Source organism: Brassica napus, chromosome C2 (genome assembly GCF_020379485.1).
Source record: "Brassica napus cultivar Da-Ae chromosome C2, Da-Ae, whole genome shotgun sequence".
Classification (NCBI taxonomy): domain Eukaryota; kingdom Viridiplantae; phylum Streptophyta; class Magnoliopsida; order Brassicales; family Brassicaceae; genus Brassica; species Brassica napus.
In genome coordinates, this window is record NC_063445.1 from 4,627,649 (window position 1) to 4,655,479 (window position 27,831).

General features: G+C 36.3%; 5 protein-coding genes and 1 pseudogene across 6 annotated transcripts; 2 read left to right on the top strand and 4 right to left on the bottom strand.

The window, feature by feature from the left end:
* Positions 1 to 1,917: 1,917 nt before the first annotated feature.
* On the top strand, positions 1,918 to 3,498 carry LOC106406709 (annotated as a pseudogene).
* A 623-nt stretch (positions 3,499 to 4,121) lies between these two features.
* On the top strand, positions 4,122 to 6,618 carry LOC106384839 (E3 ubiquitin-protein ligase RHF2A-like). 2 transcript variants are annotated; one of them, XM_013824758.3, is made up of 9 exons: positions 4,122 to 4,357; positions 4,553 to 4,690; positions 4,770 to 4,816; positions 4,914 to 4,976; positions 5,073 to 5,181; positions 5,520 to 5,839; positions 5,924 to 6,028; positions 6,109 to 6,464; positions 6,557 to 6,618. In XM_013824758.3, the coding sequence occupies exons 1-8, from the start codon at positions 4,352 to 4,354 to the stop codon at positions 6,431 to 6,433; spliced, it is 1,113 nt and encodes a 370-aa protein (XP_013680212.2). In that variant the 5' UTR covers positions 4,122 to 4,351; the 3' UTR covers positions 6,434 to 6,464; positions 6,557 to 6,618. The 2 variants fall into 2 exon arrangements, with proteins under 2 accessions (XP_013680212.2, XP_013680202.2); XM_013824748.3 differs by having other exon boundaries at positions 6,109 to 6,618.
* A 432-nt stretch (positions 6,619 to 7,050) lies between these two features.
* LOC106427329 (replication factor C subunit 1) lies at positions 7,051 to 13,922 on the bottom strand. The gene is made up of 23 exons (XM_013868056.3): positions 13,753 to 13,922; positions 13,558 to 13,599; positions 13,329 to 13,457; positions 12,652 to 13,131; positions 12,501 to 12,568; positions 12,348 to 12,423; positions 12,212 to 12,273; positions 11,982 to 12,127; positions 11,665 to 11,813; positions 11,392 to 11,580; positions 11,180 to 11,301; positions 10,879 to 11,086; positions 10,462 to 10,515; positions 9,809 to 9,978; positions 9,573 to 9,663; positions 9,262 to 9,437; positions 8,920 to 8,959; positions 8,505 to 8,629; positions 8,278 to 8,350; positions 8,062 to 8,154; positions 7,725 to 7,971; positions 7,496 to 7,552; positions 7,051 to 7,346 (listed from the first exon to the last, which is right to left on the bottom strand). Exons 2-23 carry the CDS (start codon positions 13,558 to 13,560, stop codon positions 7,192 to 7,194), a joined length of 2,913 nt encoding a protein of 970 aa, XP_013723510.2. The 5' UTR covers positions 13,561 to 13,599; positions 13,753 to 13,922; the 3' UTR covers positions 7,051 to 7,191.
* A 948-nt stretch (positions 13,923 to 14,870) lies between these two features.
* Positions 14,871 to 17,221, bottom strand: LOC106384821 (chaperone protein dnaJ 3). The gene is made up of 6 exons (XM_013824733.3): positions 16,910 to 17,221; positions 16,549 to 16,723; positions 16,327 to 16,465; positions 15,978 to 16,254; positions 15,707 to 15,905; positions 14,871 to 15,430 (listed from the first exon to the last, which is right to left on the bottom strand). Exons 1-6 carry the CDS (start codon positions 17,060 to 17,062, stop codon positions 15,102 to 15,104), a joined length of 1,272 nt encoding a protein of 423 aa, XP_013680187.2. The 5' UTR covers positions 17,063 to 17,221; the 3' UTR covers positions 14,871 to 15,101.
* Positions 17,222 to 18,129: 908 nt separating this feature from the next.
* LOC106384784 (J domain-containing protein spf31-like) lies at positions 18,130 to 20,936 on the bottom strand. The gene is made up of 9 exons (XM_048746536.1): positions 20,747 to 20,936; positions 20,369 to 20,459; positions 20,210 to 20,270; positions 20,058 to 20,135; positions 19,843 to 19,916; positions 19,095 to 19,208; positions 18,888 to 18,995; positions 18,554 to 18,592; positions 18,130 to 18,459 (listed from the first exon to the last, which is right to left on the bottom strand). Exons 1-9 carry the CDS (start codon positions 20,833 to 20,835, stop codon positions 18,373 to 18,375), a joined length of 741 nt encoding a protein of 246 aa, XP_048602493.1. The 5' UTR covers positions 20,836 to 20,936; the 3' UTR covers positions 18,130 to 18,372.
* Positions 20,937 to 23,790: 2,854 nt separating this feature from the next.
* Positions 23,791 to 25,413, bottom strand: LOC106384780 (protein FAF-like, chloroplastic). The gene is given in 2 exon segments (XM_048746538.1): positions 23,791 to 25,237; positions 25,239 to 25,413. Coding segments are annotated over 2 exon segments (1,272 nt in total). The 5' UTR covers positions 25,367 to 25,413; the 3' UTR covers positions 23,791 to 24,093.
* Positions 25,414 to 27,831: the final 2,418 nt, after the last annotated feature.

Consider the following 27,831-nt stretch of genomic DNA (forward strand, 5'->3'; position numbering starts at 1 on the left):
GCAGGTGTTGGTGATTTAAAAATATTTCAGAAAACATATTAGCATTAGTTACAGTTGTGATCACTTACTTTTAAAAAAGGACTTAAACTACTATAGATTAACATAGTAACTGCGGGACTATGTTGGATTTGAATTTGTAATTTTGTATACCGAATTGTTGAAATGGTAGGTCAGACGATCCAACCGTATGATGCTCGAGTGGTGGATCCTTTTGAGTTTTGGTAATGATCTCTTTGAGCTGGTTCCTCGCCAGTTCATGACGTGAGTAATAGCATAGCTATCTATTATCGTAAGTGAAATAGACATCAGATTGGAAATAAAAATGCTCTCTCTGAATGAAAAGTTTTAGATATATCTTTTAATTAATTTGAAATATATATATATGTCTTTTTTAAACTCGTTCTGTATTATCCTACATATGTGAATTGGATGTTCCTGCAGCAATACGTGCTCGAAAATCTTGAAACATCTAAACCATCATCCAGTGGCATACCTATATATAAAAGGATAACGGGTCATTTGAACCCCTGTTAAATTAAATATATACATATTAAACTGCATGTAAGATATTGAAAAATCAGTGCAGACTATGATTTGTAAACTTTGGCTTATTGCCTCCAGTATGATTATAACTCTGATAAAAGAAAATCGCTAAGATCTGCCACTGCCATCATCTTAAGCTGGATCCTCTTATCCTCTTTGACTTCTACGAGCTAGGCCTCCTTGGACTTGGGCTCAACGGTCTCTTCTAACTCATTACCCAAGTGATGATTGTTTTGTTAGATTCTAGATTTTGGTTTTTGGTTTTTGGATTTTGGTTTTTGGTTTTTAGTTTTTGGTTTTTAGTTTTTGGTTTTTGATTTTGCAGTAGATTTTGGTTTTTTGAAAAACTTGATTGGTGATTTTTGATTTTTGATTTTGGTTTTTAGTTTCTGGTTTTTGCTTTTAAAAGAAAATAAATTTTAAATATTATGAATAGTAAAATATCTGTTATTGAAAAATAAAAAAATAAAATACTATCATCAAAGCATACATAATTTTTTTTTAAATAATTTAATTATTTTCTGCTTTTTCTTTTAAAATTAATAAAATAATTTTTATTAAAATTAAAATGTTTATTCTGAAAAAATGTTTATTCTGAAAACAAAATATTTATTCTGGAAAAAAATGTTTATTCTGAAAAATAAAATATTTATTCTGAAAATAAAATGTTTATTCTGGATTTTTATATATGATTTTAGATTTTTTTTTTGTTTCTAAATTCTGATTTAATTTTTTTTTTAATTTTTATGTTATTTTTAAGAATTTTTAGCTGAAACATTTATTATTTTACACAAACTTAAATTACTAAAAGAATATATCAGAAATTTTTAATAAATAATAGCAATATATTTAATAACAAAACAGGTAACCTTTACATAAAAAAATTAATAAATTAATTTTATTTTATGGAAAAGTTTTAGAAATGTTCTTAGTAGATATTATTTTTGTATTATATATTATTATTAAACAAATGTTTTTTTACTAAATCTGATTTGCTTGTATTAGTTATTTTTCTATTTATTTATCATGTATTAATAAATAAATATAGCAAAACATGAATTAAAAAAAAAATTGAAAACTGTCGTGAGTTTTTGAAAAAAACCACAAAAACTTGGATTTTAGTTTTTCTTTGGAAAAAACAGTTATTTGAAAAAACTAGTTTCCCTAAATTATAGGGAATCTAATTATCTAAAAACTTGATTGTCTAAAAAATGGTTTTTAGAAAAACTAAAACCAAAAACCAATTCAAAAACCACAAACAATCAACCTCCCAGTTTGTCTGGGCTGAATTTATGTTTTTTTTATTTGGACCGGTTTTCATTGGAAAACCCATCATCAACAAAATGCATTTTTTTTTATAAAAAGAATTTGACAAAACATTGGTGCATGATGTCACACTGTCTTGGAGATTTTCTGATAAATTTGCGTTCTTTTATTTTATTAACGAAGGTTTTGGCATATGATGCGACAAATATAAAAGCCCTATACAGAAGGGGTCAAGCTTACAGAGATCTCGGTCTGTTTGAAGTGAGTTCTTCTGTTTTTTTTTTTTTATGAGAGTCCTTGTCAATATTCCCTGAATGCTCATTGACTTTTATAATACTATAAGGATGCCGTCTCTGATCTAAGTAAGGCCATGAAGTTTCCCCTGAAGATGAGACAATTGCTGATGTGCTAAGGTATGATTTTTGTAGTAATTACTGTTTATGTCATTCTTTTGGGTTCTTCTTATAGTTATTTCATTTTTATCTTCTTTTTTTTTTCTTTAAAAATTCAGAGATGTTAATAAGGAAAGATTGGAGGTTGAAGGCCCTGGCGAGACATCATCAAGCGGTATAATCTTTTTTTTTTCTCTTATGAATTGTTTGAAGAATATAGTGTATTTTGTTAGACCCGACGTTTCTTTGCTGCATCAACGATCTGGTTCATCCATGAATGGCAAAATAACTGAAAACTGCCATCTTGTTTTGGTTATTAGGTGTGGTGATTGAAGATATAACCGAGGAAGATACTGTTATTTCTGGAGAAAAGAAAAAGGCATCTAAAGAGGTTACTGGGAGACAACGAGAAAGCAACAGTGGTATACATGCTCAGGGCGTTAAGACCGATCTTGATGGATTGCAGGCTCTCAGAGATGATCCAGAAGCAATCAGGTTCAACACCTTTCCAAAATACTGTATAGATGTGCTGTATCTGCTACATGTCTGAATTATTTTCTTCCTTTCTATGGCCTGCAGAACGTTCCAGAACTTCATCTCCAAAACTGATCCGGACACACTTGCTGCTCTGAGCGGAGGCAAAGCTGGAGACATGTCACCAGACATGTTCAAAACTGCCTCGAGCATGGTAGGCAAAATGTCACCTGAAGAGATTCAAAAGATGGTCCAAACAGCCTCTTCGTTTAAAGGAGACAACCCTTTCGCTTCAACCGCACCATCTGGAGAAAACAAATGTGATTGTAGATGTTAATATATTGTATTTTCTTTGTTTTTTTTGGGATAGATGTTCACGTCTATGATTAAGAACATGAACCCGGAGATGATGGCTAGCATGAGCGAACAATTCAGAATGAAGCTGTCTCGAGAAGATGCAGCAAAAGCTCAAGAAGCCATGGCTTCTCTTTCTCCTGAAGCTTTGGAGAAAATGGTACGCACTCGGTTTTAGGAAAACAATGCAGAACTGACTGTATTAGTTATCTCATTTGTAACTGTTGTGTGTAGATGCGATGGGCGGACCGGGCTCAAACCGGGATAGAAAAAGCGAAGAAAGCAAAGAAGTGGTTGCTAGGCAAAGGCGGGTTGATCTTTGCAATATGCATGCTCGTTTTAGCAATGATCCTTCATCGTCTAGGCTATATTGGAAGATAAAGAAAACGAGAAAGGTCTCTTAAGACTTATGTCAGAGAACAGTCTTTGGTTTCGGTTCGTGGTTTTGTAAAACTGTGAAATCGACTCACTCACCAACGTTTTTTTCTTCTTCATCTCCTTCTTTCTCTAGGCTTTTTAACATCTTTCTCTAATCTTCCGCCTTCTGTAGTGTTTTAAAAACTTTTTAATATATTCATTATATTTCATAAAGCATACTATTATTCTCCTTGTCGTACCTTTCTCGACCAAGAGAGTAAACTCTTTCGAGATTTACAAAATCAACACTAGTGCTGCTTATTTAAGTATCATCCTAGAAAGACAAGACAAGAACCAGAAACAGCATCTCATAAGAGAAGAAGAATAAAATATCAACTAGCAAGCAAAATCAACACTAATGCTACTTGCATTTTAGAAGTTTTTAATACACTTTTGTCTAGATATCTTTCCTTCTTTGTTTATTATTGTTAATATTCAGAGAGAAAACAATATTTCTTTTCAGATATTTGTTACTTTTTGTATAGACATAATGATTCTTCGCTCGTACCTTTCTCGACCAAGAGTGAAATCAAAATGTCCAGATTAAGTGTAAACTGAAAGTACATTTCAAAAAGAGAGGACAGAGAAAAATCTAAGGAACAAGTACAAACACGTGTCATAATTTGGGACCCACTTGTTGTCTTTTCGTTTAATGGCTTGAATTAAATTTACACAGAAACTAAAAAGAAGGGGTCGAGAGTCAAAAGAGACAACGCGCAGAGAGAAGAGTCTTTTATCTTTCCATATATTTATCTCCCTCTCCTTTATTTCTTTCTCATCCATTATCATCGGGGTGAATCTAGGGTTTTGTTTTCTCTCACAACCCCCTAGATACATTCCTTTCATCGTGTTCCTCCTTTATTATCTCTCTCTTTCATCTCCTTTAGCTCATCATCACGACTTCAATGGAGGTTAGGCTTTAATCTTTGTTTTTTTCCCCGTTTAATTTCATTTGCTTGAGACAATGATGAGCTTGCTTGTTATATATACATGTTTTTCTTTTTATTGTTATGTCATTAGATTTTGATTTTCTTTGGTGGTGAATTGTGCTCAATCTCAAATGTATATGCTGAAACGTCTTGTTGGTGTCAACAATTACATTACAGGGAGCGGGAGACAAGACGACGTCGTCTGAAGGGCATTTGACATCAGCAGCAGCTTTTGTTCAAGGGGGAATCCAAGACCCTTGTGATGATGCCTGTAGCATTTGCCTTGAAGTCTTCTGCGATTCTGATCCTTCAACTGTATGTCGTCTCAATATTATATTTGGTTTGTTTTTGTATGACGTTGATTGATTACCATTTTTTTTTTAATCTATCGCAGTTGACTAGTTGCAAGCATGAGTATCATCTTCAATGCATCCTTGAGTGGTAAGAGAGAATAAGAGAAACTCTCATACCTCAAGCTTTTGTATCCTTGTTTATTGTTTGTGTGAACTTATTAGATCATGTGGCATTTGTGGTTCAGGTGTCAAAGGAGTTCACAGTGCCCAATGTGTTGGCAATCAATTAGTCTCAAAGATCCCACTAGGTTCTTTTTCTCTCCTTGTAATACTTTTTTAGTTTTTTTTTTTTTGCTGGATGTTCAAGTTATGAATCATGTGTGTGTGTTTCTCTGTTTCACCAGTCAGGAGTTGCTTGAGGCTGTTGTACAGGAGAGGAGTTTCCGCATCAATCCACCTAGAAATGCTACCATATTTCGTCATCCAACTCTTGGTGACTTTGAATTACAACATGTATGTGTCTCTTTTATTATAAACATTTTAGGTTTGGGCACAAAAATTTAAAAAAATGTTTAGTGTTGCATATTTTTAAACAAAAATATCATTAACTATCAGCTTAACCACTTTCAACCAACAAAAAAAACGACAGAATATAAAAGTCATATAACATAAAAATCCAATAAATTATACATTGAAAATTGAAAACTGAAAACGTCATGTAATTTAAAAGAAAATTTGTTTTTCTAAAATGTCATTTTTTGAAAAAAGGAGGGAGTATCTTACATCTCTTTTGCTAGTGGATTATTTGAATAGAGAGCTGCATCTTTCTTACAAATTTTCTTTAAATGCAGCTCCCAGTAGGGGTGGATAATGCAGAGATTGAAGAACGTATCATTCAGCACTTGGCTGCTGCTGCTGCTATGGGCCGAGCAAGACATGGTGCAAGAAGAGAAGGTCACAGAAGCAGGTCATCAACTCAAGGTCATCCACAGCTCAGGGTGTTCTCTCCGCATTCCAATGCTTCTCCACCTCATCCTCCAATGCCTTCCTCTCCATCCCAGAGAGATGAGAGTGACACTGTCACAAACCTTCCTCTCTCTCATCAAAATACTTTAGGAGAGGGTTCTCTTCATTCAAACATGCAGCCACAGGTTTCTCCTTCAAACAACAGGTCTTTACCTGAACTCTCGCCTTTTAATTGACTGTGTAGTTACATGCAGCCCATGTGAGCCTTCTCTTGTTTAACAATACACAGGTCTCCTAATCAGCCTACCTCTAGTGATCAAGATAGAGCTGGACCATCAGAGCTCCAATCATTTTCAGAGTCTCTTAAGTCTCGACTAAATGCTGTCTCAATGAGGTATCCCATCTCTATCAAGCTACCTTTGGTCTGTATATGTTTTTGTAACAATCCGAAGTGGTTCCTTATGCACAATGTAGATACAAAGAATCAATATCAAAGAACACGAGGAGCTGGAAAGATAGATTCTTTTCACGCAGCACTTCCATTGCAGAACTTGGCTCTGAGGTTAAAAGAGAGGTCAGTGCCGGAATAGCCACCGTGTCCCGCATGATGGAACGTTTAGAAACGAGAGAAGACAGTACTAGACCAGGGACTGAACCTGTATCATCAAATGGCTTAGATAACAACACTCCTGCTGAACCTAACAATGAGCATAGTAGAAGATCAGAAGCGAGTGATGAACATTCTTTGAATGAAAGAGGTGTTAAAGGAACATGCGCGGCTGCATCTGGTTCTAGCTAATAAAACTAGTGCCAGCATATTGTTGGCAAAGGTATAATACTGCTTCAGCTTTGGCTTATCAAGCGGTTGTTCCTCAGCAACATCTAAGATCTTGTATTGTTGTTTCTTTTTCTTTCTTGTCAGAGACGAGAAGATGTTTTTATTGTCAAACTATGCTATATATAATATACCGAGTCTGAAGTTCAGAGGTGTGGGAGCATTAGGAAGAGATTTTGGTTCTAAAATAATAATAAAAAGATTATTTAAGACCAAAAGGAGGATTGCTTCAGAGATGAACTCCATGTGTTATGTCGCAACAAAACAAAAACTAAAGATTGTTGTGCGTTGGTCTGTATGTTGTTATGATAGTGTGTTTATTGTATTCTAATGCTGCTTCTGATTAATAATGCATTACAGTCATCAGTGTCTCTACCCTTACTCAGAGATAGGGTTGATGTTGCAATCAAAATCAGAGAACACAGCAGAATTAACAATCGAAATGAGGTTTTAGTTTACATTCTATACACTCATTTTGTAGGTTTTGAGTCTTCTTGTACTTGTTTTTTTTTTTTGCAATTCAGTTAAAAGAGCAAAGTCTTCTGCGTTCGATACAAACTAGAATCCGCCCTAAACTCCAGTGACAGCATAAACTTCATTTGTCAAATCCAGGAAGAAAAAAAAAACAAAGCGAAAATCGCTTTATATCCAAACATGAACATTCTAAGAAGAGACGTTTCTTGATAAAATTGCCTGAAAACCGAAACGATTTTGGCTTTTTCTCATCTCTTTCTCTTGGCACCGGCGCCTCGTCCTGTAGCCTTCTTCTCAGCCGCAGAAGCATCTGCTGCTTTGCCTCTGCCCCTGCCTCTACCAGCTGCCTTCCTTGTACCTCCTGAGCTTCCAGCTCCTTTCAAATCCACTTCAACTTGGATCCCTGCACATCCCAATTATATATATAGTTCGTTAGATATGATGCTAAGTGATGTGGAGTAATGATTCTGGCAAGTCCAGAGCCAAGATATGTTTCTAGGCTGACTTTTCTAAAGGAAAACACAACTGATCATATGAAGTAATAAGACCGACCTCTAGCATTCAAACTTTTTAGATTTGACTCCAGCTTTTCTCCATTAGTTGCCTCTTCTGGAATATCAAAAGCAAAAAAAGAGAAACCCAGTCAGGATTACATCTGGTCAAGTAGTTCGCAAGTCCTACTAGATATTACCTAAGGTGATTTTGTTATGTCTTTCTGAGACTCAGTCACTGATTATACAGAACCAGTTCTACTATAATAGTTCACAAAGATGCACAGTACCTGAGTCTTCAGCGTCTGATTCGTTTTCTTCTTCATTCTCTGCTAACGGCACGCCATCTTCACCCCCCAAACTTTCAACATTTGGTTCAAGCATTGCAGCGATTCGCTTCTTCGGCGCTTTTTTCAACCCCGGAAGCTGCACCATGTCAGCAGCACGTACCATTCTGGTTTTACTCGTCTCCTTGTATTTTTTAGTCAAGGCTGTTTTCACTGCAGGTGCGACACCCTCTAATGGATTTGCACGTCCCTGAATTCGTAGAGATTACAATACATTATTAGAGATTCATTGTCGCAGCTCTAGTAGTGATATTTAGTGAAAAAAGGAAATCGTGTATACCTTAAATTTCGCCAACTCCATAATAGTATCATAGTCCTCCTGGCTTATAGAGTAGGAGTTCATGAATTCAACAACTTCTGAAACAGCTTCATCCTGGGTATATATTTTCACATATTACATAGAATTCTCATCATGTTAATTAACCTTGTCCTCGATATTATACAAACAAGTGTATACTGCGGTAATGAATAAAAAACAGATGTTAATAAGTCAAACCTTAGGCAGTGTCTGGAGCGGACTCGTCAAGCGGTTCAAGAGAAGGGGTAGATAATCAACGCGAAGAGTCTCCCTGTGGTCAAACATTGACAGTAATAGAAAGTTGGAATAAGAAACATAACATTGACGAGAAGAAAGGCAGGAGGTTAAAAAAGTTTGTCTTTTCACAGACTGATGAAATATGAAGAGAGCAAGGTAGTAAATAGTGAAAGAGATGTGGAAACAACCTTCCAGAGCTGGATTCACGGGAAGCAAGGACATGAACATGCAGATCTTCCAGCAACCTCGTATTTTTTCCCGCCGTAGAATTCTTGCCAAGCCACCCACCAAATCTATTGAAATTACGTTCTCCCTGCATTCAATAATTGCGTCCACAACTATGCAATGTTAATATCATCATATTCTAGGCAGCTTCAGAGCTACAAAACGGAGAAACATGCTCATGCCATAACCATATCCATAAACATGCTCAAGTCTTAAATCCTAGGAAGGATCTCATTTTACGAAACTCTAATTTCGACATATGAGTGGTGGATTGCAGAGTCAACAACTTATATGCAAAAAAAAGAATGCATCATGTGGAATATGGATATGCATCATCGGAAAAGGGAGGTAAACTGAATGATAACCGAAAAACATTACCTGCTCTAGCACGTCCCTTGATCCATGCATCAACGAAGCTCTGGTCAAACAAAACAAGTATACGTTAGTTCTCAAGTATTAGAAAGCACAACGCATCTTTCTATCCCTGGAATTCTACACCGGAGAGATATCCGTAACAAAGACACAAGTCACACAACACATACACATACACATACATGGCAAAATAAGAGGATAGGTTTAAGAAAGCATAGAAACAAAATAAATAGTTAAATACACTAGAGGGTAGGAAAGGAGATATTCATCGGCAACACAAACTTCATGTAAGAGAAAAAGAATAGCTATTTTGGTTAATTTTATTCTCAATAACTGGAAGCAACTTACGGGAGAATAGAAGATGCGACACAGGAAGATAGAGAGAGTTGCCATTGCCTATGTCTCCGAATCTGCACGTTGATAATATCTCCATCCGCAATAGATTCAGCAGCACGGGCAAGTAAGTCCATTCGTTTTGCCTCATCTTTGCCGGCTGAACTTGGCCTATAATTGACATAGTTTTCCTGCCAGAGGGAAAGAAAATAAACTGTCTTTAAATTTAAAGTTAAATGAGATACAAATTTCCAAGCTCGACACTCTCATGTGGGAAACTGTTCAAGAAATCACAAAGAACCTCTCAAGTATCCAAAAGTACGGACCTGTACAATAAGGGGAACCAAATCAAAATCACTCATGCTTAGGTCAATCCGTTCATCCATTCTCAGCTTCCCACCATTATAACCAAACAACCTGAAAGGAAAGCATTACCAGTCATGCTTAGGTCAATCCGTTCATCCATTATCACCGTTATAACTTCAGACAATTAAGCAATGCCATACACTTATAAGATACACTACTATGTGCATTGATGAACTAATATGACATGAGATATTACTTGTCAACAGCTGTGAAAGGTGAAATATCTTCATCCTTCGCACTGCTTAGCAGGCGCTGCCTGATATCATCGTACTTGATGACTGACATGGACAGGCTCATATATTGGAGCTGATTCAGGGCCAACCGTATGTCACCATTCACTCTCTCAGCGAGTTCCTCCAGGGCAATCTGACAAAAAGGAAAAATTTATGATTTGCAGGGGGAGAAACTGGTAGCACAAAACGCCCACCACCAAAATGCTTATGAGATTAAGCAGAAAACCATGAAGCATTAGAATACAGGACGACTGGACGGACACAGCTAACACAGGAATCAAATTCTATTCTTAAACGTTTATGCTATTACAACTGGCATCCGATTTCCCAGGGACTTGAATTACAGAAAACAGAATCAAAGAGATCAAGTAATACAAAAATAGGCTTTAAAAGTAAAAGAGCAATGAGAGTGTTTGCCCTTTACCTTGCCTGACACATATACTTTACACCAAATCTAATACTTCTATTCTCATTTATTTACAACAGTAAAAGGAGAATGACATGAAGAGGATTTTCGCTAAGATATTAATCCCAAGCAGATGTATGCTATGTAGATCTGGTTAGCATTGACAGACAGAAGCAAGTTAAAGTAAGAACATTAAGTACTGCATCTTACATCATTAACTTCAAGGCCTTCTGCCTTAGCAACATGTGCCAGCCTTTTCGCCATCTGTAATGAGAAGACAAGTTGGTTTCATAAGAGAACAGACATTTTTTTATGATAAAATAGAGTATTACGACGATTCAGATCCTCAATGCAGCTGAAATTTACAAGTTTTTCTTTATACAGCGAAGTTCATAAGCAAAAACTTGAGGTATTTTCCCAATAGCCCTATCTTCTAAGTATAAACAGGACACTATTGTCGACAATCTGATGGTAAAAACAGAAAGAAGATAAACAAGAGCTCTAGAACTGATAATGGTACAAAACAAACATGCCAAAGAGACCACCATTGGTCCACTGCATGGAAGACTGTGCATTCAATATCGTAATAAAATGCAGAAAGCACAAATACAATAATCTTAATCAAACCTGCTGCTTCGTGGGCTTCCGGTAATTGAGGGGCAGACAGTAGTTTACTAAACTCTTCAATTTCTGACTGTATCGGTCATTACAAATGCAAATGATAGGAATTTTTGATATTTTAATGCTAGCAATGAGATCGGCAACGCCTCCTCTGTCGCCTGCAGACATTCCATCTACTTCATCCATGATTAGAACAGTCTTCGGGTGCTTTGACCTGAAGATAAAATCTTGTTTAAGTCAGGGAAAAAATACAAGCATCTAGGACTAGTTGCCAGCAGTGATAGGATAAAAACAAACAACAACATACTTATCAATGTTAGAAGCTATGGCTTCGTTATTGACAAGTTCTTTTACAGTATTTGCGTTGCTACCACCAATTCCTTTGGCAATATTCGAGTTCGCCTTTCCTCGACTGTCACTAGCATTAACCTAAATAGAAAGTGCAAAGTATATCTTTCAAGCAAGGAATGTGCACGAAATTGATCGTTAACCGATGAACTAAAACAAATATGAACTCACCTCAACTGCCTGGAAACCAAGCATCTGAGTAACCAACTTTGCTGATGTTGTTTTTCCAATACCAGGTGTTCCGCTCAAAAGTACAGCCTTCTTGGCACCAGCATCAGTTAATTTCTTCCCCTTTCCTTTACTTCCACTACCCCCAAATTGCTCATGCCAATGGGACAGCCAGTTGTGAAGCTGAGTAACCTGCAATCAATTTGACAAAAGATTCATCATTTCCATGTCACTGAACAAAAGCAACATAAAGTAATCTGTACACATATGACATACCGATGACTGATTCCCAACAATCTCATTTGTGACCTTCGGTCTGTACTTTTCCGTCCATGGCAAGGAAGACTGGATAATTTTCTTTTTCCCCTTTGCCGGGGAAGATGGTGGGGGGACCTTGTTGGGCGAACTTTTTGCTAAAGGTTTGCCTAGAAATGATTGTGATCACTATTAATTACAGGGATAATGAGAAGAAATGGCAACAAAGTAAACTGCTAAAGCATCTATTGAAACCAAAGGAGCAATTTCTGGAAAAGGATTATTAAACATACGACCAGATATCCAAAATGCATGCTCTATAGAAGTGCAGTTCATACCTCTCGTCTCTTCTTTCTGAGGACTTATCTTCGGCAGTGCACTGACTTTCTCGGTGCTTTTGTTTGTTTTTTCAGGTAGAGACTTTTTTACGGGTTTAGAGGAACGGATCATGTCAAATAGGCCATCTTCTGTAAGGAACTTAGTGCTGAACAAAATATACAAGTCAGAATGCTTGAGGACAAAAAACAACTCAAATTTACTGTAATTATATGCATCAGTGGGCACGCACCCCAGCTCTTTAGCTTTTTCAGATTTCTTTCCACCGATGTCTTCATCACACAAAAGGTAAGTCTGCAAACAAGGATTTTAGTTCTATGCCATTACCTCCCATCCAAAAAAAACATATATAAGGCGTGAAGGCATACCGTTTTCTTGCTAACAGAGCCTGTGACACGACCACCATGACGCTTTATCAGATCTTCTGCCTCTTCTCTTTCTAAACTGCAATATCAAGAATGTTTAAGAAACTGTAACAAAATAAACTTGGGAAAGGCGAGAAGCATGAAACAATGAAATACCTGTCAAGTGTTCCACTAATAACAAATGTCGATCCAGCTAAGCAATCAGGGCTGCCTTCAGGAACTTCCTGGAAACAGAGAAAGGTCAGTATAACATGAAGACCCAGGACAGTCAATTATGATAAGACATTCGATCAAGTAACGTACAGACCTTTTCTCCTTTATGAGGCGGGTCTTTCCTTTCACCAAAATTCATAAACCCACCTCTCCCTCTACCTCCACCTCCACCTCCTCTTCCACCAGTTGAGGCCCCTGATGCAGCTCTACCGCCACGGCCTCTTCCGCCTGATTTAACAGGAGTATCCTTTTCTTGGGCGTCTTCGCCATCATCAGCCTCGTCATTATCAACAGCTTTAGTTGCGACACCTCTACCTGACCCAGTCTTTAGTTTTTTGCTGGGAGTGCTATCACGAGTCTTCTTCGCACTAGGCACCTCAAAATCATCATCATCGTCATCATCAACCTTGATAGCCTTTCTTGGGCGAGGCTTGCCTAAATCATCGGAATCAGTCTTAAGTTTCCTCTTGGCAGGAAGCTCTTCCACCCCTTTCTCCTCTTTAGCTTTAGCTTTATCTTTAGCAAAATACTTGCTAGTTTTTTTCCGAGCAGCAGTTTCCAGGTCTTCACTAGCCTGTCAATCAAGCTCCAAGTGTTTAACAGAACGCCAGTAAACACAAAAGAAACATAAAACACGTGTTTCTAGTTTCATGCAACCCTCACCGAATGCAAGTACACATTAAGCAAAAAAAGCCACTTAATAACTTCATGCTTGCAATACCTAATAGATTGTTCTGCCAAGATACACCCTATAGAAGTAGAAAACCTCACCTGCTCTGATTTTATCGGTGCAGTCTCCTTAGCATCCACCACAACAGCACCAGCCTTTGAAGACGTCGGTTTTGGAGCATTCCCATTGCCCTTCTCGTGGGCTTTCATAAACCACTTCCTAATATCCGACTGCAATTTTCCAAAAGTACAATAGATTACATAATCAAGTATTAAAACACTCAGAGCCACGATCTTCTGGAGAATCATAACGAATGAAATTTCAACTCACCATTATCCCTTCTCGAGAATTCGACTACCGAAGAGCACAATGCTGCAGCAAACTCAAAGATTAGGAGTGGGAGCATGCATAAACCCTAGTAAACATTCAGAATCAACAGAATCTAGCAATGTATTTTGTCGAGATACAGGCTTCTAAATCTAGGGCTAAGGAAACATGAAAAGAGGAAGAGAAACGAAATCGAACCCTTGCGTCTTCTCCTTCTCCTCCGGCGGCTACGAGCGATTTAGGCGAAGGCGAAGAAACGGTCGCCGTGATAATGGCACGCCTTTTCTTATTATGCAGTGAAAGAGAATTGTTTAGTGGGAAAGTTTTGATTGAGTCCCTCGTTTTCCCAAATACGTGTGATTTTAGGTGTCGAGTTTAGGATTTTAACATTTAAACCCAATAAACTTTGACGGGCCTTCGAACCGGTTGAACCGCAACCGGAATATCAGTCCGAACCGGTTTAAGTTAAAACCCCACTAACAGGCGCAGGAGACTCCCACATTTTTGTAATTTATAAAATTAAATTTTTTATCTTACAAAATTATAAATTTATGGTGATAATAAAACAAATTGCAGATCGCAAAAACTTTATTAATGATTTTATACTATGTAGTACGGGATTCAAAATAAAAAATACAATTTATTATGAATTATGTAAAGGTTTATAGAAGATCTTTTTGCAATTAAACCACCCCCATGCAGTGTAAATACAGTTCAATTTTTGTTAATACTAGTCAAATCGACAATTACTTCATCATATAATTGGTACTTCTATTTCATATCAGTTATCTACAATATATGCTATATTACAATTTAATTTTGTGCGATTAAAATGGTTAGACATGAATCACAATAAATTGATACATTTTATAATAATTCTAATTTATAATATATCAAATTGCAGATTATATATTGTGGGTTATAAAAAACGAAACATTTCTGAGTTGTCTAAAACGCTTTAACTGATTCATAAAGCGTTTTAGTCAATCTCATAAGCACAATATGTTTCAAGTAATTATCACATCAGTAGAACCGTGAGACTGTACCACTAGGGTACTGACCCCTAGAGTCGAACCCATGATCTCTGGCTCCGCTCTGAAACCTAGCTCTCTCTCCATATGCTTCGAACCGGTCTGATCCATAGGATCTAGATGGTGCATCCGCCACAGCAGCTGGATCTTGAGCATTGCCAATGTAACCTTTGGGTTTGGGATGACCAGATGGCATTAGGTTGGCTGGAGTGTTTGGATGGTACTGATCCATCATCCCTGTAGTAGAGTAGTAGCATTGTGTACGAGTCTTCACTTGTGTCTATAAAACAAACGCATTCTCTATTACTAAGTTCACATCCAAACTATAGTTTCGTACAACCCGAACTAGTAACAAGATCCAAGAACTAGAGAAGTTTATTCAGAAAAAAAAAAACAAAACAAACAAAAATGTAACCAGCATTTGAATTAAGAGGAGTTCCTTGCCACCGAATCGGCAAAAGTCTTACTAAAAAATCGTAACCAGCATTTAGATATCACTAAAAAGCGCAAGTCACATCACTGCTGGGCGCATTGCACACGCTGAGCACCGCCTGGGCCTTCCTCATCATCGTCGTCATCATCATAAGCCTCTCTTTGAGCTTGAGCCTTCCTCCTCATCTCATCCTCAATGTTCACATCGTGCAGCGTCGTCTCCTCGCACTCGTCTATCTCCATGTCACTCAGAGTCGCATTTGCAGGCCTTGGCAAGACCGCTTCAATGGCCTTTGTCTGGTCCAGGCTCAGACTGTCCGGGAACTCTACAGTGAAGTGGATGTACAGCTTGCCCTTCATGAAGGGCCTTTGGTGAATCGGCATTCCCTCGTCACTTATCGCCCTGTACGAATCTATCAACAAACCAAAATACACAACACTGTAAGAAAGAGAGAGGCTGTGAATAACATAGAGGGATTACTACCCGGTTTAGTATGGTCCAATTGTACATGTAATTTAAGTTGGTTTAATTCGGTTTAGTGCAGAGTATATATGATTGTAAAATTGTACATGTAATTTAAGTTGGTTTAGTGCAGAGTAGATATGATTGTACTAAACCAACTTAAATTACATGTACAATTGGACCATACTAAACCGGCTAATAGGGATCATGACTGAGAGATACGTACCTGGCTTCACAACCTCCCCGGGATTCGATTTGATGAGAAGCTGCCTTGTGTCCAAGTGTGTCAAGACGAACTGGAACCCACAGAGGGCTTCTGTTAGAGAGAGGGTGTGCTCCACGAAGAGATCATCTCCCTTTCTCTTGAAGGTTGAGTGCTCCTTCTGCTGGATGACGAACACTATATCTCCAGTGACTGTATCAGGCTGTTTCCAAAAAGAGTACAAAGTCAATAGACGAATAATATAATTACCAAAATGAGTAAAATCATCACTAACCGCTTCATCTGCTTGTCCCCTGAATGTAATCTTCTGGCTGTGTTGCATCCCCTTCTCCACAGCTACTTCAAGCACCTTCTTCTCCGAGACAACCTTCTCTCCTTTGCACTGTGGGCACCTATCCCTATCGTTGATAGTCTCTCCAGTGCCCTTGCAGTCATGACAAGGATGCTGCATCTGCTGAATCATCCCAGGCCCGATCTGCCTGATGGAGACCTTCATTCCAGATCCCTGGCATCCACCGCAAGTCATCGAAGCTCCAGACTTCGAACCCTTTCTGCCATCATAAAAAATCACATTAACGTCAGTAAAACAACTCTTTCATGCATAAACTTAAAAAAGTACTAACCCGTTACACTTGGAGCACAAAGCCTTCCTTGAAAGCGAGAGCTTCTTCGTTGTTCCGAGATAAAGATCCTCTAGAGAAACCTTCAGAGGGTGAACAACATCTTCACCACGCCTCTGCCTCCTTCCACGGCTGCTGCCACCTAATCAAAAACCCAAAAATCAAACCTTTATCATCAATTCAAAAGTCAAAAACTCAAAATCGATTGTGAGATGAGAGACAAACCTCCGAAAGGGTGTCCACCGCCACCACCAAAGAAGGAGGAGAAGATGTCAAAGGGGTCATGACCACCGCCTCCACCACCCATTCCTTCCTTGAGCGCATCCTCACCGTACTGATCATAGATCTCACGCTTCTCCGGATCGCTGAGAACCTCATAAGCCTGAGCTAGCTCCTTGAACTGCACAGAGACATGAACCAGTTAACCTAAAGCTATCGAATTTCAGATCTAATTACGAAGATCTAATCGATCGGACAATCCAATTCAAATTATTAACAAAAAAAAAAACTTAGATTTTCCCAGACCGACACGAACTGAATTTTTCAGACAATCTGTGTAATAAATTGGGGATCGAAGGAATCAGACCTTTTCTGGATCTCCACCCTTGTCGGGATGGTTTTTGATGGCGGCTTTCTTGTAAGCCTTTTTGAGATCTTCAGGTGAGGCGGTCTTGGGGACGCCGAGGATCTCGTAGAACTTGGTGTTGTCGCTCTTGCTCGAAGGTCCTCTTCTGAACATCTTTTCTCCGTTTTTAAGAAAACCCTAAAAACAAAAGAGGAGAGATGCGAGAGAGAGAGAAGGAGATGGGAGTTTGTTGTTGTGGCTGCTCTTCGAAGACTTTGCTTAAAGGTCTTGTGGAGCGGAACACTCTAGATCTTTTTATATCCTTTTCTTTTTATTTCTTTTTATTATTTGTTTTTTTATTCATTTCTTCTCCTATGGGAAAAGGAAATTTAACAAAACTAGTCAAAGAATATAATTTTGAGAATTACACTCAACAAGAAGTTCATGTTCTCCTCTATTAATAAATGCGATGGAAAAAATATATAAAGGTCTTTATATAATTTATAATTATTAAGATTTTTTTTTGTAATCAGCCCAGGTATAATTAACATATTACTGAATTTTTATATATTTTTAAAATATAAACTGAAAATTTTATCTCCAGAACAGTATACAAATTTTGTAGGTGTTTAAAGTATATAAATTTGGATAAATTATGAATCTTGCGTGCTATTAGTTTGATATCAACATGATTTGATTAAACCAAATTGTCGTTTAATGATAGATTGATATTTATATCAGATGACTTATTGATTGCGATTTACCACGTTTGGCTATAAATTTTAGAAATGATTTACAAACACACACAAAGAAGCTCTAGTATAAGTGGTAAAGGTTATAATTTATAAACCAAATTATGTCAACGAACTTCAAATTGTCTCTCATTACAATTATGCAGACATGATCATCAGCTACGAAGAATGTTTGATGATAATTCACAAAGTTTTTTTTCGAAAAAAAAGTCTGCTTCTGCATTTTTCTTCTCAGGGACACAAATACAAGCGGTTGAGTTGTTGTAGTGACATATGCATATCACACGAAACAAAGATTTAATAAGACACTCGAGATATCAAAATTGCAATTTTCTTCTTTTTGGCTCTTCTGGAGCTTGTTGCTTGTGCTGTACATAGCAGTGATGGTCTGTACGTACCATTACGGTTGCGTGAAGGAAATCTATGAAGAGAACATGCTTTTTTCTTGGTCTCTTGTCGTGAACATCTTAATAGTTCGTCACCACGAAGTAACACAATGATGATATAAACTTATAAAGAGATCTACAGTCAAACATATCTACAGTTCTAAAGACATTACTGAGGCAATAATACGTTGTCAAAGGTCTTTACGCGTTTGAGAAGTGAGATAAATTAGAAAGACAATGAGTTGGTGATGGACAAAGAGATACACAGACACAAGCAGTAGAACGAGTCAAAGGCCAATCTATCAATGGCAACAACATTAAAAAAAAAAAAAAAGAGTCGAGAGACTCAGCCTTTCTTGACCGGCCTTTGGACGTATGATTTGTTTGGATCCTCTGTCTTCAGTTTTGGGGGGCGCGTCTCTCCCTTTTTGGCCTGAAGGATGAAGATAACAGAGGTTTAGATTGCAATCTCACCAAAAGAAAAAGACAATAACTCAATAATTCAATTTGGGACGTGTCACTCTTACCTTCTTTCCTGCTTTCATGAAGTCTCTCCAGCTTGATACCTGCGCATGGAAACACAAACGTTAACAAAAACCAATAACATCAAGGATAAATAGCAATTGTGTTAAGCCTCTATATCCTTTTATAATTATTCCATGGTCAAGTAGTGAACATGAGAGATTGCATATATCATCTTTATAAGAGATCAGAAAGTTCTTTTCATAAGAAGTGACATAATGGTTTAAACTATTTCAGATGCGTTCTCTTCTCTAAAAAGGTGAGCTAATCTGGTTCTATACTAATGAATTCATAGGGAGGTTAGGAATATAAAGATAATGGATTAAGAAAGGCACAAACCCTGTTTTCTCTAGTTCCTTCCCACTGTTCTTCATGCTCACGTTTTTTCTTCCGTATCTCCTTTTGCTCTTCTTCATCCTTCTTCAGTCTTCCCTCTTCTTCTGATATCTAAATGTCAAGAAGCAGTAGCACAAAAGATAAATGAAAGATCGGTGTGACTTCTCACGGAGAAATTATAACGCAACGCAAACGAGAAACGCTATATACCCTCATGGCCATTTTTCTCCTACGCCACTCCTGGTCTGTTAATATCTCTCGGACCTTTAACTTCAGCTCCTTCTGAAACTCTTCAGATTGCTCATATATTTGCTCATGCTTTCCCTGAGTATATCAAAAATGTTTATCACTATAAGATCAGAGGAATCTGAACCGGAGAAGAAGACAAATAGGAGTGACAAAAAAAAACCCCCCAAAAACACAATGTGAAACTGACAAAAAAACTAGGACTTATAAACAACGAGTTGTGACTATATAGCGATGCAGACGAAACAAATCCATTGATATACCCTTTCATCTAACACATACATTAACATGACCTACATATTCATTATTATAATTTTTATTTCATGCGCAAATAACAAGCACAAGGTAAATGTATCAAGGGGGTTTACGTTATAACAATGTACAGCAAGACATTTTCAAAATGTACTACTATGCTCAACATGCATCTAGACAAAAAATTCTTTAAAATTGGCAACTAGTCAGTAAAACACAGATATTATACTCGCTGAACAAGCAAAAGCTATTGGTTCATTCCAGAAGAAGCCCAATTTTGACAAAAGCTAAGGTCCTAAAAGAAAATCTACAGTTTCAAAATCGATACTTTGATATTGATGGCTAAAATAAGCCTCCCAGCTTATATGATATCTAGATCCTCACATTGGAAAAATAGAAAGGTAAAAAGATTTAAGCTAAGTACGTTAAATGTAAAACCAAAAAGAAACGGTTTCGTTACCTCATCAACCAAGGACTTTATTTTAGAGGCGGTATCTTTCTTCAACTGTTTTTTTCTCTTCATCTTAAGCTCTTCTGCATTTCACAGTTGGAGAAAAGAAGGTTGTCACGAAGAGAACGAATAAAAAAAGAAAAAATGGTAAACTAAAAATGATCTAGCATAATGTGTAGTTGTGTGCACATGGTATGTATCTCCAGAAGTGGGGGTGCTAGTACCTTTGGCAGCCTGGACTTGGGTGAGAATATAATCTCTTTCTTGGTCGTTCAGCAGTAGCTGTTGCGCTTTTGCCAACGCTGTTCAATAAATCAAAATCCATATAAACATGACAAGTTCATCCAACCAAACCAATACTTTTAAGACTACTAACCTCCAAAAGCCTCCTGTGCTTGCGGATGCTTGCATTTGTCAGGGTGAACCATCAAAGATATCTGTTAAAATATACAAATTAGTCAAAAAGTTTCAAGTGAACTCTCAATTAGTTTCGTAAAATTAAAATGTCTTTTGAGTGATAACTCAAAAATAATACCTTTCTGTACTGCCTTTTAACATCATCCGTGGAAGAGTCGAAAGATAAGTTAAGGTGCTCAAACGGGTTCAGCTTGAAACATGAGAGAATCCTACAAAGTTTCAATTTTTTTTATAAGACATGGATACAACACATCGACCATACCAGTAAAAGTTCTAACAGTACAAGATAAGTAATTATACCACATCCATTCAAGAAACAGAGCATATTTGATAAGAAAAATGATAAGACCCATATTGAAATCAAGTGTATAGTGAAGAAAACTATAGAAACTCAGACTCAGCCTAACGCAATATGAATTGCATAATAACGATTATACGTTGGGTCAGATCAGAGCTAAAAAAACTAGGTTAAAGAAAATGTTTTTGGGAAGGAAACCTGACGACTTCGTTGTCCCTCTCAACCTCACCAACCTCGGCTAGGAAGGATTTTAGAATCGCATCGTCGTCTACTTTAACATCTCCCATGACTTTCGGCTTTTTTTATTATTATCCCTCCCTTCCCCTTCTCGACCGAATAGAGAAGACAGAGGAAGAAACCAAACGGTGACGTGTTCTGTGTTCCCAGGCGGGTCTTCATTTGGGATATATCGGGTCGGGTCTTTCGGGGCAAACATGTAATTTCAGGTTTTTTTTTAACAACTAAAATTTATTTATTACTTAGATTGTAACCAAATTACATAAATACATATACAACAGAGAAAAAATAAATAACTAAAATGATGAGAGAGATTCCTGCTAACTCAAAATCTTTATCGCACTTTAGATAAACTAGAGATTTTTTCCGCGCTTCGCGCGGATTGTGTCTTATAAATTTATTTTATTTATAATATTATTTGTCGATTTTTTTCTTTTACATTAATTTCTTGTTTTTCCAATATTAGTTTTTCTTAATTTAAATTTATATGTCTATAATTTTTCATTTTTGTTGTTGTAGATGGAGAATTATATTTTTTATTGATGGTTTTTTGTATGTGATAAACTTTTTGAAATTTTAAAATAATGTTATATATAGTTCGATTAACACATTAAATAAGAGAAACATATTTAGGCACATTTTATACAGGTTTTATATGCATAATTTTAAACATTATATATGTATATATTATAAGTTTGAAACATGTAAATGCTTTCTAAAACTAAATACTTGTTCTGAGTTTACATAACTTATCGAAAGTTTTATCTCTTTTTAAATTCAAATCACATAAAAAAAATATCAAAAAGTCAGTATAGATGGGTTTTTTTGGCTTTTAAATCAACACTGAAAAATTACATGAATCAGATAACAACAGTTTTATAAACAACTGGATAAAATTTGACCGAGCCAAAGATTTTCACACAATATGTTATTTCTTCTTCAAATTGCAAAGAGCCTATAGACACAAGAAAAAAAATCATAATTTTTGTTTTCACTTATATAACATTTTTTCTCTTTTACACACGGAGTTTATTACACTGCTATAAGCAATGGAGAACTCTATTCATATAAGATTCACATCTATGCATTTTGACAAAGAAGAATTTTAGTCATCTTTAGTTTCGGAATGGCACAATTTCAGTCATATACACTATATTTTCTCTATGATTCAAATCTTACAATTTTAATATATGTGCAGATTTCCATGTGAAAAAGCACGCACGCCATCTATCATTCAACCTATTACTTTTTCTAAAGTAAACACTATAATCCTCGTTTGGTTAGCTCCATAAACTAATCTCTTTGGATCAGTTTACTAAAAAATATGGATACTAATGTCAGAAAAGAATATAAACACTATCAACAACAAATATTGGCACAAGACTATTTGGTTCAATGAACATATTCCACTTAATGTGTTTATATCAAGGCTGACTTTGCGGAGAAGACTGCCAACCAAGGATCGCTTGAGGCGTTGGGAGTTAAATGTCTCAGGAACGTGCGTCCTTTGTAATCTGGAAATAGAGACTCACTATCATCTCTTCTTTGAGTGCTCTTTCTCTCGCTTGATATGGGAACTTTTTGCTCCTGAAGTTTGGATTTCTCCTCCGGCTGATCTATACTTTGTTGCAGCCTGGATCAATCAATCTCGCGTCAATGCAGATGCGCACGCTACTCCAGTCATCAAGCTCTACTTTCAGTCAGCCATCTACCTGCTGTGGAAAGAGCGTAATGCTCGTGTGTTCACAGCTGATTCCTCACCTTCATCAGTCATCCTTGCCTCTTTCGACCGTATGATACGGTGACTGTCTCCTCTCTTACCCGGCAAGTTTTCCTTTCTCCTCTTCTCTACTTCTTTTTATCTTTCTTGTATAAGACTTACTTAAGGCTTTTTTTACCTTGAGTTGTTGTTGGTTGTTTTTGTTTCCTTGCTGTAATAAGTTGTTTAAAAACAATAGTGTAACCTTTCAGAAAATGATAATCTTAACATCTTACCAAAAAAAACAACAAATATTGACTTATTTATGTGAATATATATTTTATTTTAAATCATTATAGTGGACGAAGAAAGCACCATAATTTGTACCATAAATTTTCTTAGATTCACCTCATCATACTCACCATTTTACCATTTTAGTTACATAATTTTATATGAGCTTCTTCACCCTTCCCGGTTATTTCTCTTTATTTATAACTACAATATAAAGTTATAAACTATATATATTATAAATTAATAATTTATTTACCGTTCAAGTCTAACGATTAAAAATATAACATAATTTAATATAGATATATGATTCTATTAATAAATTAGCAGTTACAAATTTGAAATTTCTAGAAATATCAAAAGTCATATGTTAGTTAATTATCTTTTAAATGACATCTATTTCTAATTCTTTTTGGATGAGAATATTTTGGCTGAGGTGGATAGTCTCAAAAGCTTTGAATTTAGTCCCTTTTATATAGTAGGATTCAAGTTCTCATGAGTGGATATTGGACAATCGCTTATTTAATTCTCCATCTAGCTTTGTGCAGAATTGTTTTCTAAACATGCAGTTAATTTTTGTAAAATTGAAATACTTGAGTTGAGTATTTCAATTTTACAAAATTTATAATCAATAGTTGAGTAACTCAATTGTTGATTATAAATTTTTATTCCCTTCTATAAATTTCAAATATATTAATGTTCTTTTTTTTGGTCAAAATATTATTGTTCTTTTCTAATTTATATATCTTTCTTTTTAACTTTTAAAATCTCAAACAAATGATATTTTTAACGTGTCATACTCTGTTTTTTTTAAGGGTTTTAGTTCAAAATTTAGGTTAATGCCCTTGTGTAACTGTTACATGGAGTAGTAGTTATCACATTATGTGCTTCATGTTATTTCATTATAATAAATCTTCTTTTCATTATGTGTGCCCCATGCTTTATAATTTGTTGGGTCCGTCGGTGATGTTTATTTAAACGAATAAAACGAGTTTTCATCTTATTTGCTAGCAACATGGAACAACAAAAGTTTTTTCTTTTTTCTGACGAAAAATAAAAGTTTTGTACAAAACATAACACTCTTCAGAAATATTTCTTTCTCCAACGAGGTCATTAACCTCATTTAGAAACAATAAATTTACTTTCTAATAATCTTCATTCCTCTCACTTTCTTTAGAAAAACCAACAGCAACAACGACAATTATTTGGGTTAATATGCATATATATTCGAGTGTACATACTCGCATATATATACACAATAGATAGATATATCATATGCTTATGCTTCTTGTAAATTACTCATTGGTAGGGTATCTTAAATTTATGAAGTTGCAATGCAGAAAGGCTCGACGGACAGCAAAGACCTCCTTCGTTCCTTGCAACCATTTATCCAACCGTCATTTCCTACACCGATTGATTTGTTGATATAGTTTTGGGTTTTTGTGTTGCGGCCCAAAGTTTCAGTGTTATTGAGCTTCCAAGAGTAGTCACATGTGTTGAAGCAAGCGGCTCCTACGGTGTCGTCCACCGTAGACGGTGGCTTCATTGACCGAGCGAGCTGAGCCACCCTTGGTCTTGGTGGCAGAGAGTGGACTACCGGCGTCGACAGATCCGTTTTCGTTTCTAACTCATCCCATCTCGAGTTTGTTTTTGGTACACCAATAGGCTTATGGGCCAACCTATGGACAGTAATAGGCCCAATGGGCTTTGGTGCCAGCTTATACATAAGCTCACTGGGCTTGTACGCAAACTCGTCTTGTACCACTTCCTCCTCTTCTTCTTCTTCTTCTTCGTCGGACCACTGAAGCTCATCAGTTTCGTCTTCTTCGTCGCTAACGATGTCAATTTCACAATCGGGTTCGTCGCTGATTCCCGCAAAAGTTAGGAGGAGCCGCCCGTCTTGGCGCTTGGCGGAGAAGTTGTTGTGCGACGGCATCGAGACAGCCTCCAGAACCAATCGGCCATTGTCGCGGCGAGTTTTCATGTGCAGAGCTGAACCAGATTGGCTCGAGAGAGAACGAATCGGAGGAGGAAACGAACCTCGTGGCAGCTCCATGCATGGTGTGAGATTTGGAACCGTGATTGCTTCTTCTTCCTCCATGGTTACTGTAACGTTGAGAACGAGATCCGCCTCCACTTTTTCGATCTCAGCATCTGCATACGAAGCGAATCCTTCGCAACCCGTCTCGGATCCGAGACTCTCAGTGCAAATCTCGAGGCTTTTCTCGCTCAAGGAGCTGGCGCGTTTCACCAGAGGATGAACGTACGGCGGAGGAACCGCGTCGTTACTCGACTCCGCCTTCTTCTTGTCGGATAAGATCGAGCTCCATACATCGGTTTGGTCCGGCTCGATCTCCTCCTTGGTCTGATTCTTGACTTCTTGAATCTGAGCCCAAATGTCGAACCCAGATCTTGATCCTTCCTCTTCGTCAGCGACGGAGGAGGCATGGAGCTTCTTCATAGGAGAAAGTCCGCCTGAGCGAAGGTGCAGATGAAGTGTTCGACGAAATGCCACCAAGGATGGTCACTATGCCTTCTTGCTGCTTCTTCAACGAGGAAGAGAAGCCAAGGCTCTTGCTTAAGCCACAAGCCATCGTCTCAAATAGGATCAGAACCTCTTTCTCAATACTATTCCCTGGCTTTCCTGCACAATTAACAATTATGATAATGTTAATAACCACTAATTACGATAAACAACTCAACAAACGAAGCTAACTATTTCTCTATAAATAGCAAATGATGATTCGGTTATGGAGATTAGCATACCTGATGATTTGAGAAATTAATCTCTGAGTGGAAATAGCAAATGTTAGGTAGTGTTGTATTAAAGAGAGGAAGATGATGGTGGTGATGTTTTGTGGTTAGATGGATGAGTGAGTCATGAAGAGAGCAGAGTGAAGAGGCGCTTTATATATAGATGTTCTTCCATTAATGGAACCATGTACTGTGGGGTCCTCCAATGAGATGATCTTCACTGTTTTTATATATTTTGTTTATTTGGTTTTGAACAAAATAAATCTTTTTATACTTGTAGGTTAAATATGTTTTCGGAACTAAATAAAATGCCTTCTTATGTGTTCTTTAAAAAAAATCTTAAGCTTTAGAGTTTGTATAGTATTAGTGTATAATGGTTTTAACTACCAATATTCTGTTTGGTTAGTGTGTCAGTTATCTTCTTTTTTTTGAACAAATTGTGTCAGTTATCATTTTCTTCTTTTTGCATTGTTCCACAACTACATCAAAAAAATTGTTTGACCAAAATACTTATATTTTTTTAAGTTTTTAAGTCCATAACTAAATTTTGACCCGCACTTTGAAAGCGCGAGTTTTTCTTTGGATTATATACAAAATTTATGAATTAATATTTTGAAAATGTTGTAAATTATTATGTTACAAAATCATATGATATCAAAAAAGATAATTTATTTAAACTATATAATTCATGAATTAGTTTATTTAAGATTTTGTATGTATTTTTTTTTTGTTCAAATATATGTATATTCTTATATAACTCTCTCTTAGATATGAACATTTTGTCAAACCTGTAAGTTGTTAAAATGCTTTGATGAAAACACTAATTTGTTATATTTTTGTGATAAAAACACTGATTCATTTAAATAATAGATATCTAATATATGGTTCATTAAAGTCTTGTTATATGAGGTATAATGTTGGTTTATAATAATTTCATACCATCATTCGATACAAACATATTATATAAACATTACTAATAGAACAATGGTTCATACAAAACCTACGTACATATTTAAAAGGCTATAGGTCGGCAGTTTAGATTATAATATTTAAAGTCAATAAACAGTAATATGTTTTATTTAAATGTAGGATATTTTTATTTGGTTGCTATAAAATAAGTTGGTTATAAGATTTAGTTATATATAATAGGTTGGACTAAAAAATGAAAGAGTCAAACAACATTTTATAAGTAGATTTCTCAAGACTGCTTCCCTTTTAATAGAATAGATCTTTCTTATACCCCAAAATTAGATATTATGATTAAAATAAATAAATTTCCGTGATAAAAATGGTTTGAATCCAAACACACAAAAAACCAACTCTTTAACCAGTGTTACTACAACGTCACCAACACCTTGATAAAAATATTTATATTAACCATAGAAAAAAACATAATTCAGAGTTATATAGCCGATTAAACTGGAAACGGAGTCCAAACAAATTAGTTAAATGTAAAATTTAAAGTTTAGTAATTTTTGTAAAGAATTTTATTATTAATTGCCCACATGCGTAGAGCCTATAATTTGCATATATGATAATGTGACAAACAAAGATGAGAAGCACTAAAAATGTGATATGTATTCGGCTGTGTAAGATGCATAACGCGTGTGTCGCGGAAAAAATAGTAACCGATATGAAACTAAACGAGTATAAAAGCTGTGTCTTTTATCTAAAAAAGAAGAAAGATGTTGACGTATGGCATCGATACTCTGTTGAACCAATAACGTGGCACATTGTGGAAGTCACAATTTTCATCTTCCTTTTAGAGTTAAAACGATGAGAATGTTCCAAAAATATGCAAAAAAAGCTGGATCCCATTATAGAAGAAGTTACCTTTCTACCACTTGGGTTTATTTTATTTTGAGCAAAACAATGCCGTTTAAACCAAACTAAACCAACTTAAATTACATGTACAATTGGACCATCCTAAACCGGTTAACAATCTCTCTGCTATTCACAGCCTCTCTTTCTTATTTTCAGCAAAAGAACAGAAGTTGGTGAGTAGAGTAGGATACGGTCCGAGAAACATAGATGTGCGCATGGGGACACGAAGACTGAATAATTTTGTTCTTAAGTGTACGTGGTTGCATGTCTACGTGCGTATATATATATATATATCATATATGTATATATCGGTATATTTTGATGTTGATGGTAATGAAGATGATGATATATCATTATGGTCCTGTCCACAAAACGATATAAAATGTTCTAAAAGTTTCAAAAAGACATCAAATGCCCTAAGTACATACATGTTATATTGTTCTATTTAAATCGATTAGAGTATGTGCAAGAGTTTTCTTAA

What these genes read in the sequence shown, in the direction of transcription:
- LOC106427329 (XM_013868056.3), bottom strand. An exon ending in GGAAGCCCACGAAGCAGCAG is followed by an intron (nt 10,516 to 10,878) that starts GTTTGATTAAGA and finishes TTCTCATTACAG; the next exon opens with ATGGCGAAAAGGCTGGCACA. An exon ending in CCTTTCACAGCTGTTGACAA is followed by an intron (nt 9,664 to 9,808) that starts GTAATATCTCAT and finishes CTTTCCTTTCAG; the next exon opens with GTTGTTTGGTTATAATGGTG.
- LOC106384821 (XM_013824733.3), bottom strand. Translation starts at nt 17,062, where the DNA reads ATGTTCAGAAGAGGACCTTCGAGCAAGAGCGACAACACCAAGTTCTAC. An exon ending in AGGGTGGAGATCCAGAAAAG is followed by an intron (nt 16,724 to 16,909) that starts GTCTGATTCCTT and finishes GTCTCTGTGCAG; the next exon opens with TTCAAGGAGCTAGCTCAGGC. An exon ending in TTGTGCTCCAAGTGTAACGG is followed by an intron (nt 16,255 to 16,326) that starts GTTAGTACTTTT and finishes TTATGATGGCAG; the next exon opens with AAAGGGTTCGAAGTCTGGAG.
- LOC106384784 (XM_048746536.1), bottom strand. Translation starts at nt 20,835, where the DNA reads ATGGGAGATGTTAAAGTAGACGACGATGCGATTCTAAAATCCTTCCTA. An exon ending in AGGGACAACGAAGTCGTCAG is followed by an intron (nt 20,460 to 20,746) that starts GTTTCCTTCCCA and finishes GAAACTTTGTAG; the next exon opens with GATTCTCTCATGTTTCAAGC. An exon ending in AGCACAGGAGGCTTTTGGAG is followed by an intron (nt 20,136 to 20,209) that starts GTTAGTAGTCTT and finishes TTTATTGAACAG; the next exon opens with CGTTGGCAAAAGCGCAACAG.
- LOC106384839 (XM_013824748.3), top strand. An exon ending in GCGATTCTGATCCTTCAACT is followed by an intron (nt 4,691 to 4,769) that starts GTATGTCGTCTC and finishes AATCTATCGCAG; the next exon opens with TTGACTAGTTGCAAGCATGA. An exon ending in GTGACTTTGAATTACAACAT is followed by an intron (nt 5,182 to 5,519) that starts GTATGTGTCTCT and finishes CTTTAAATGCAG; the next exon opens with CTCCCAGTAGGGGTGGATAA.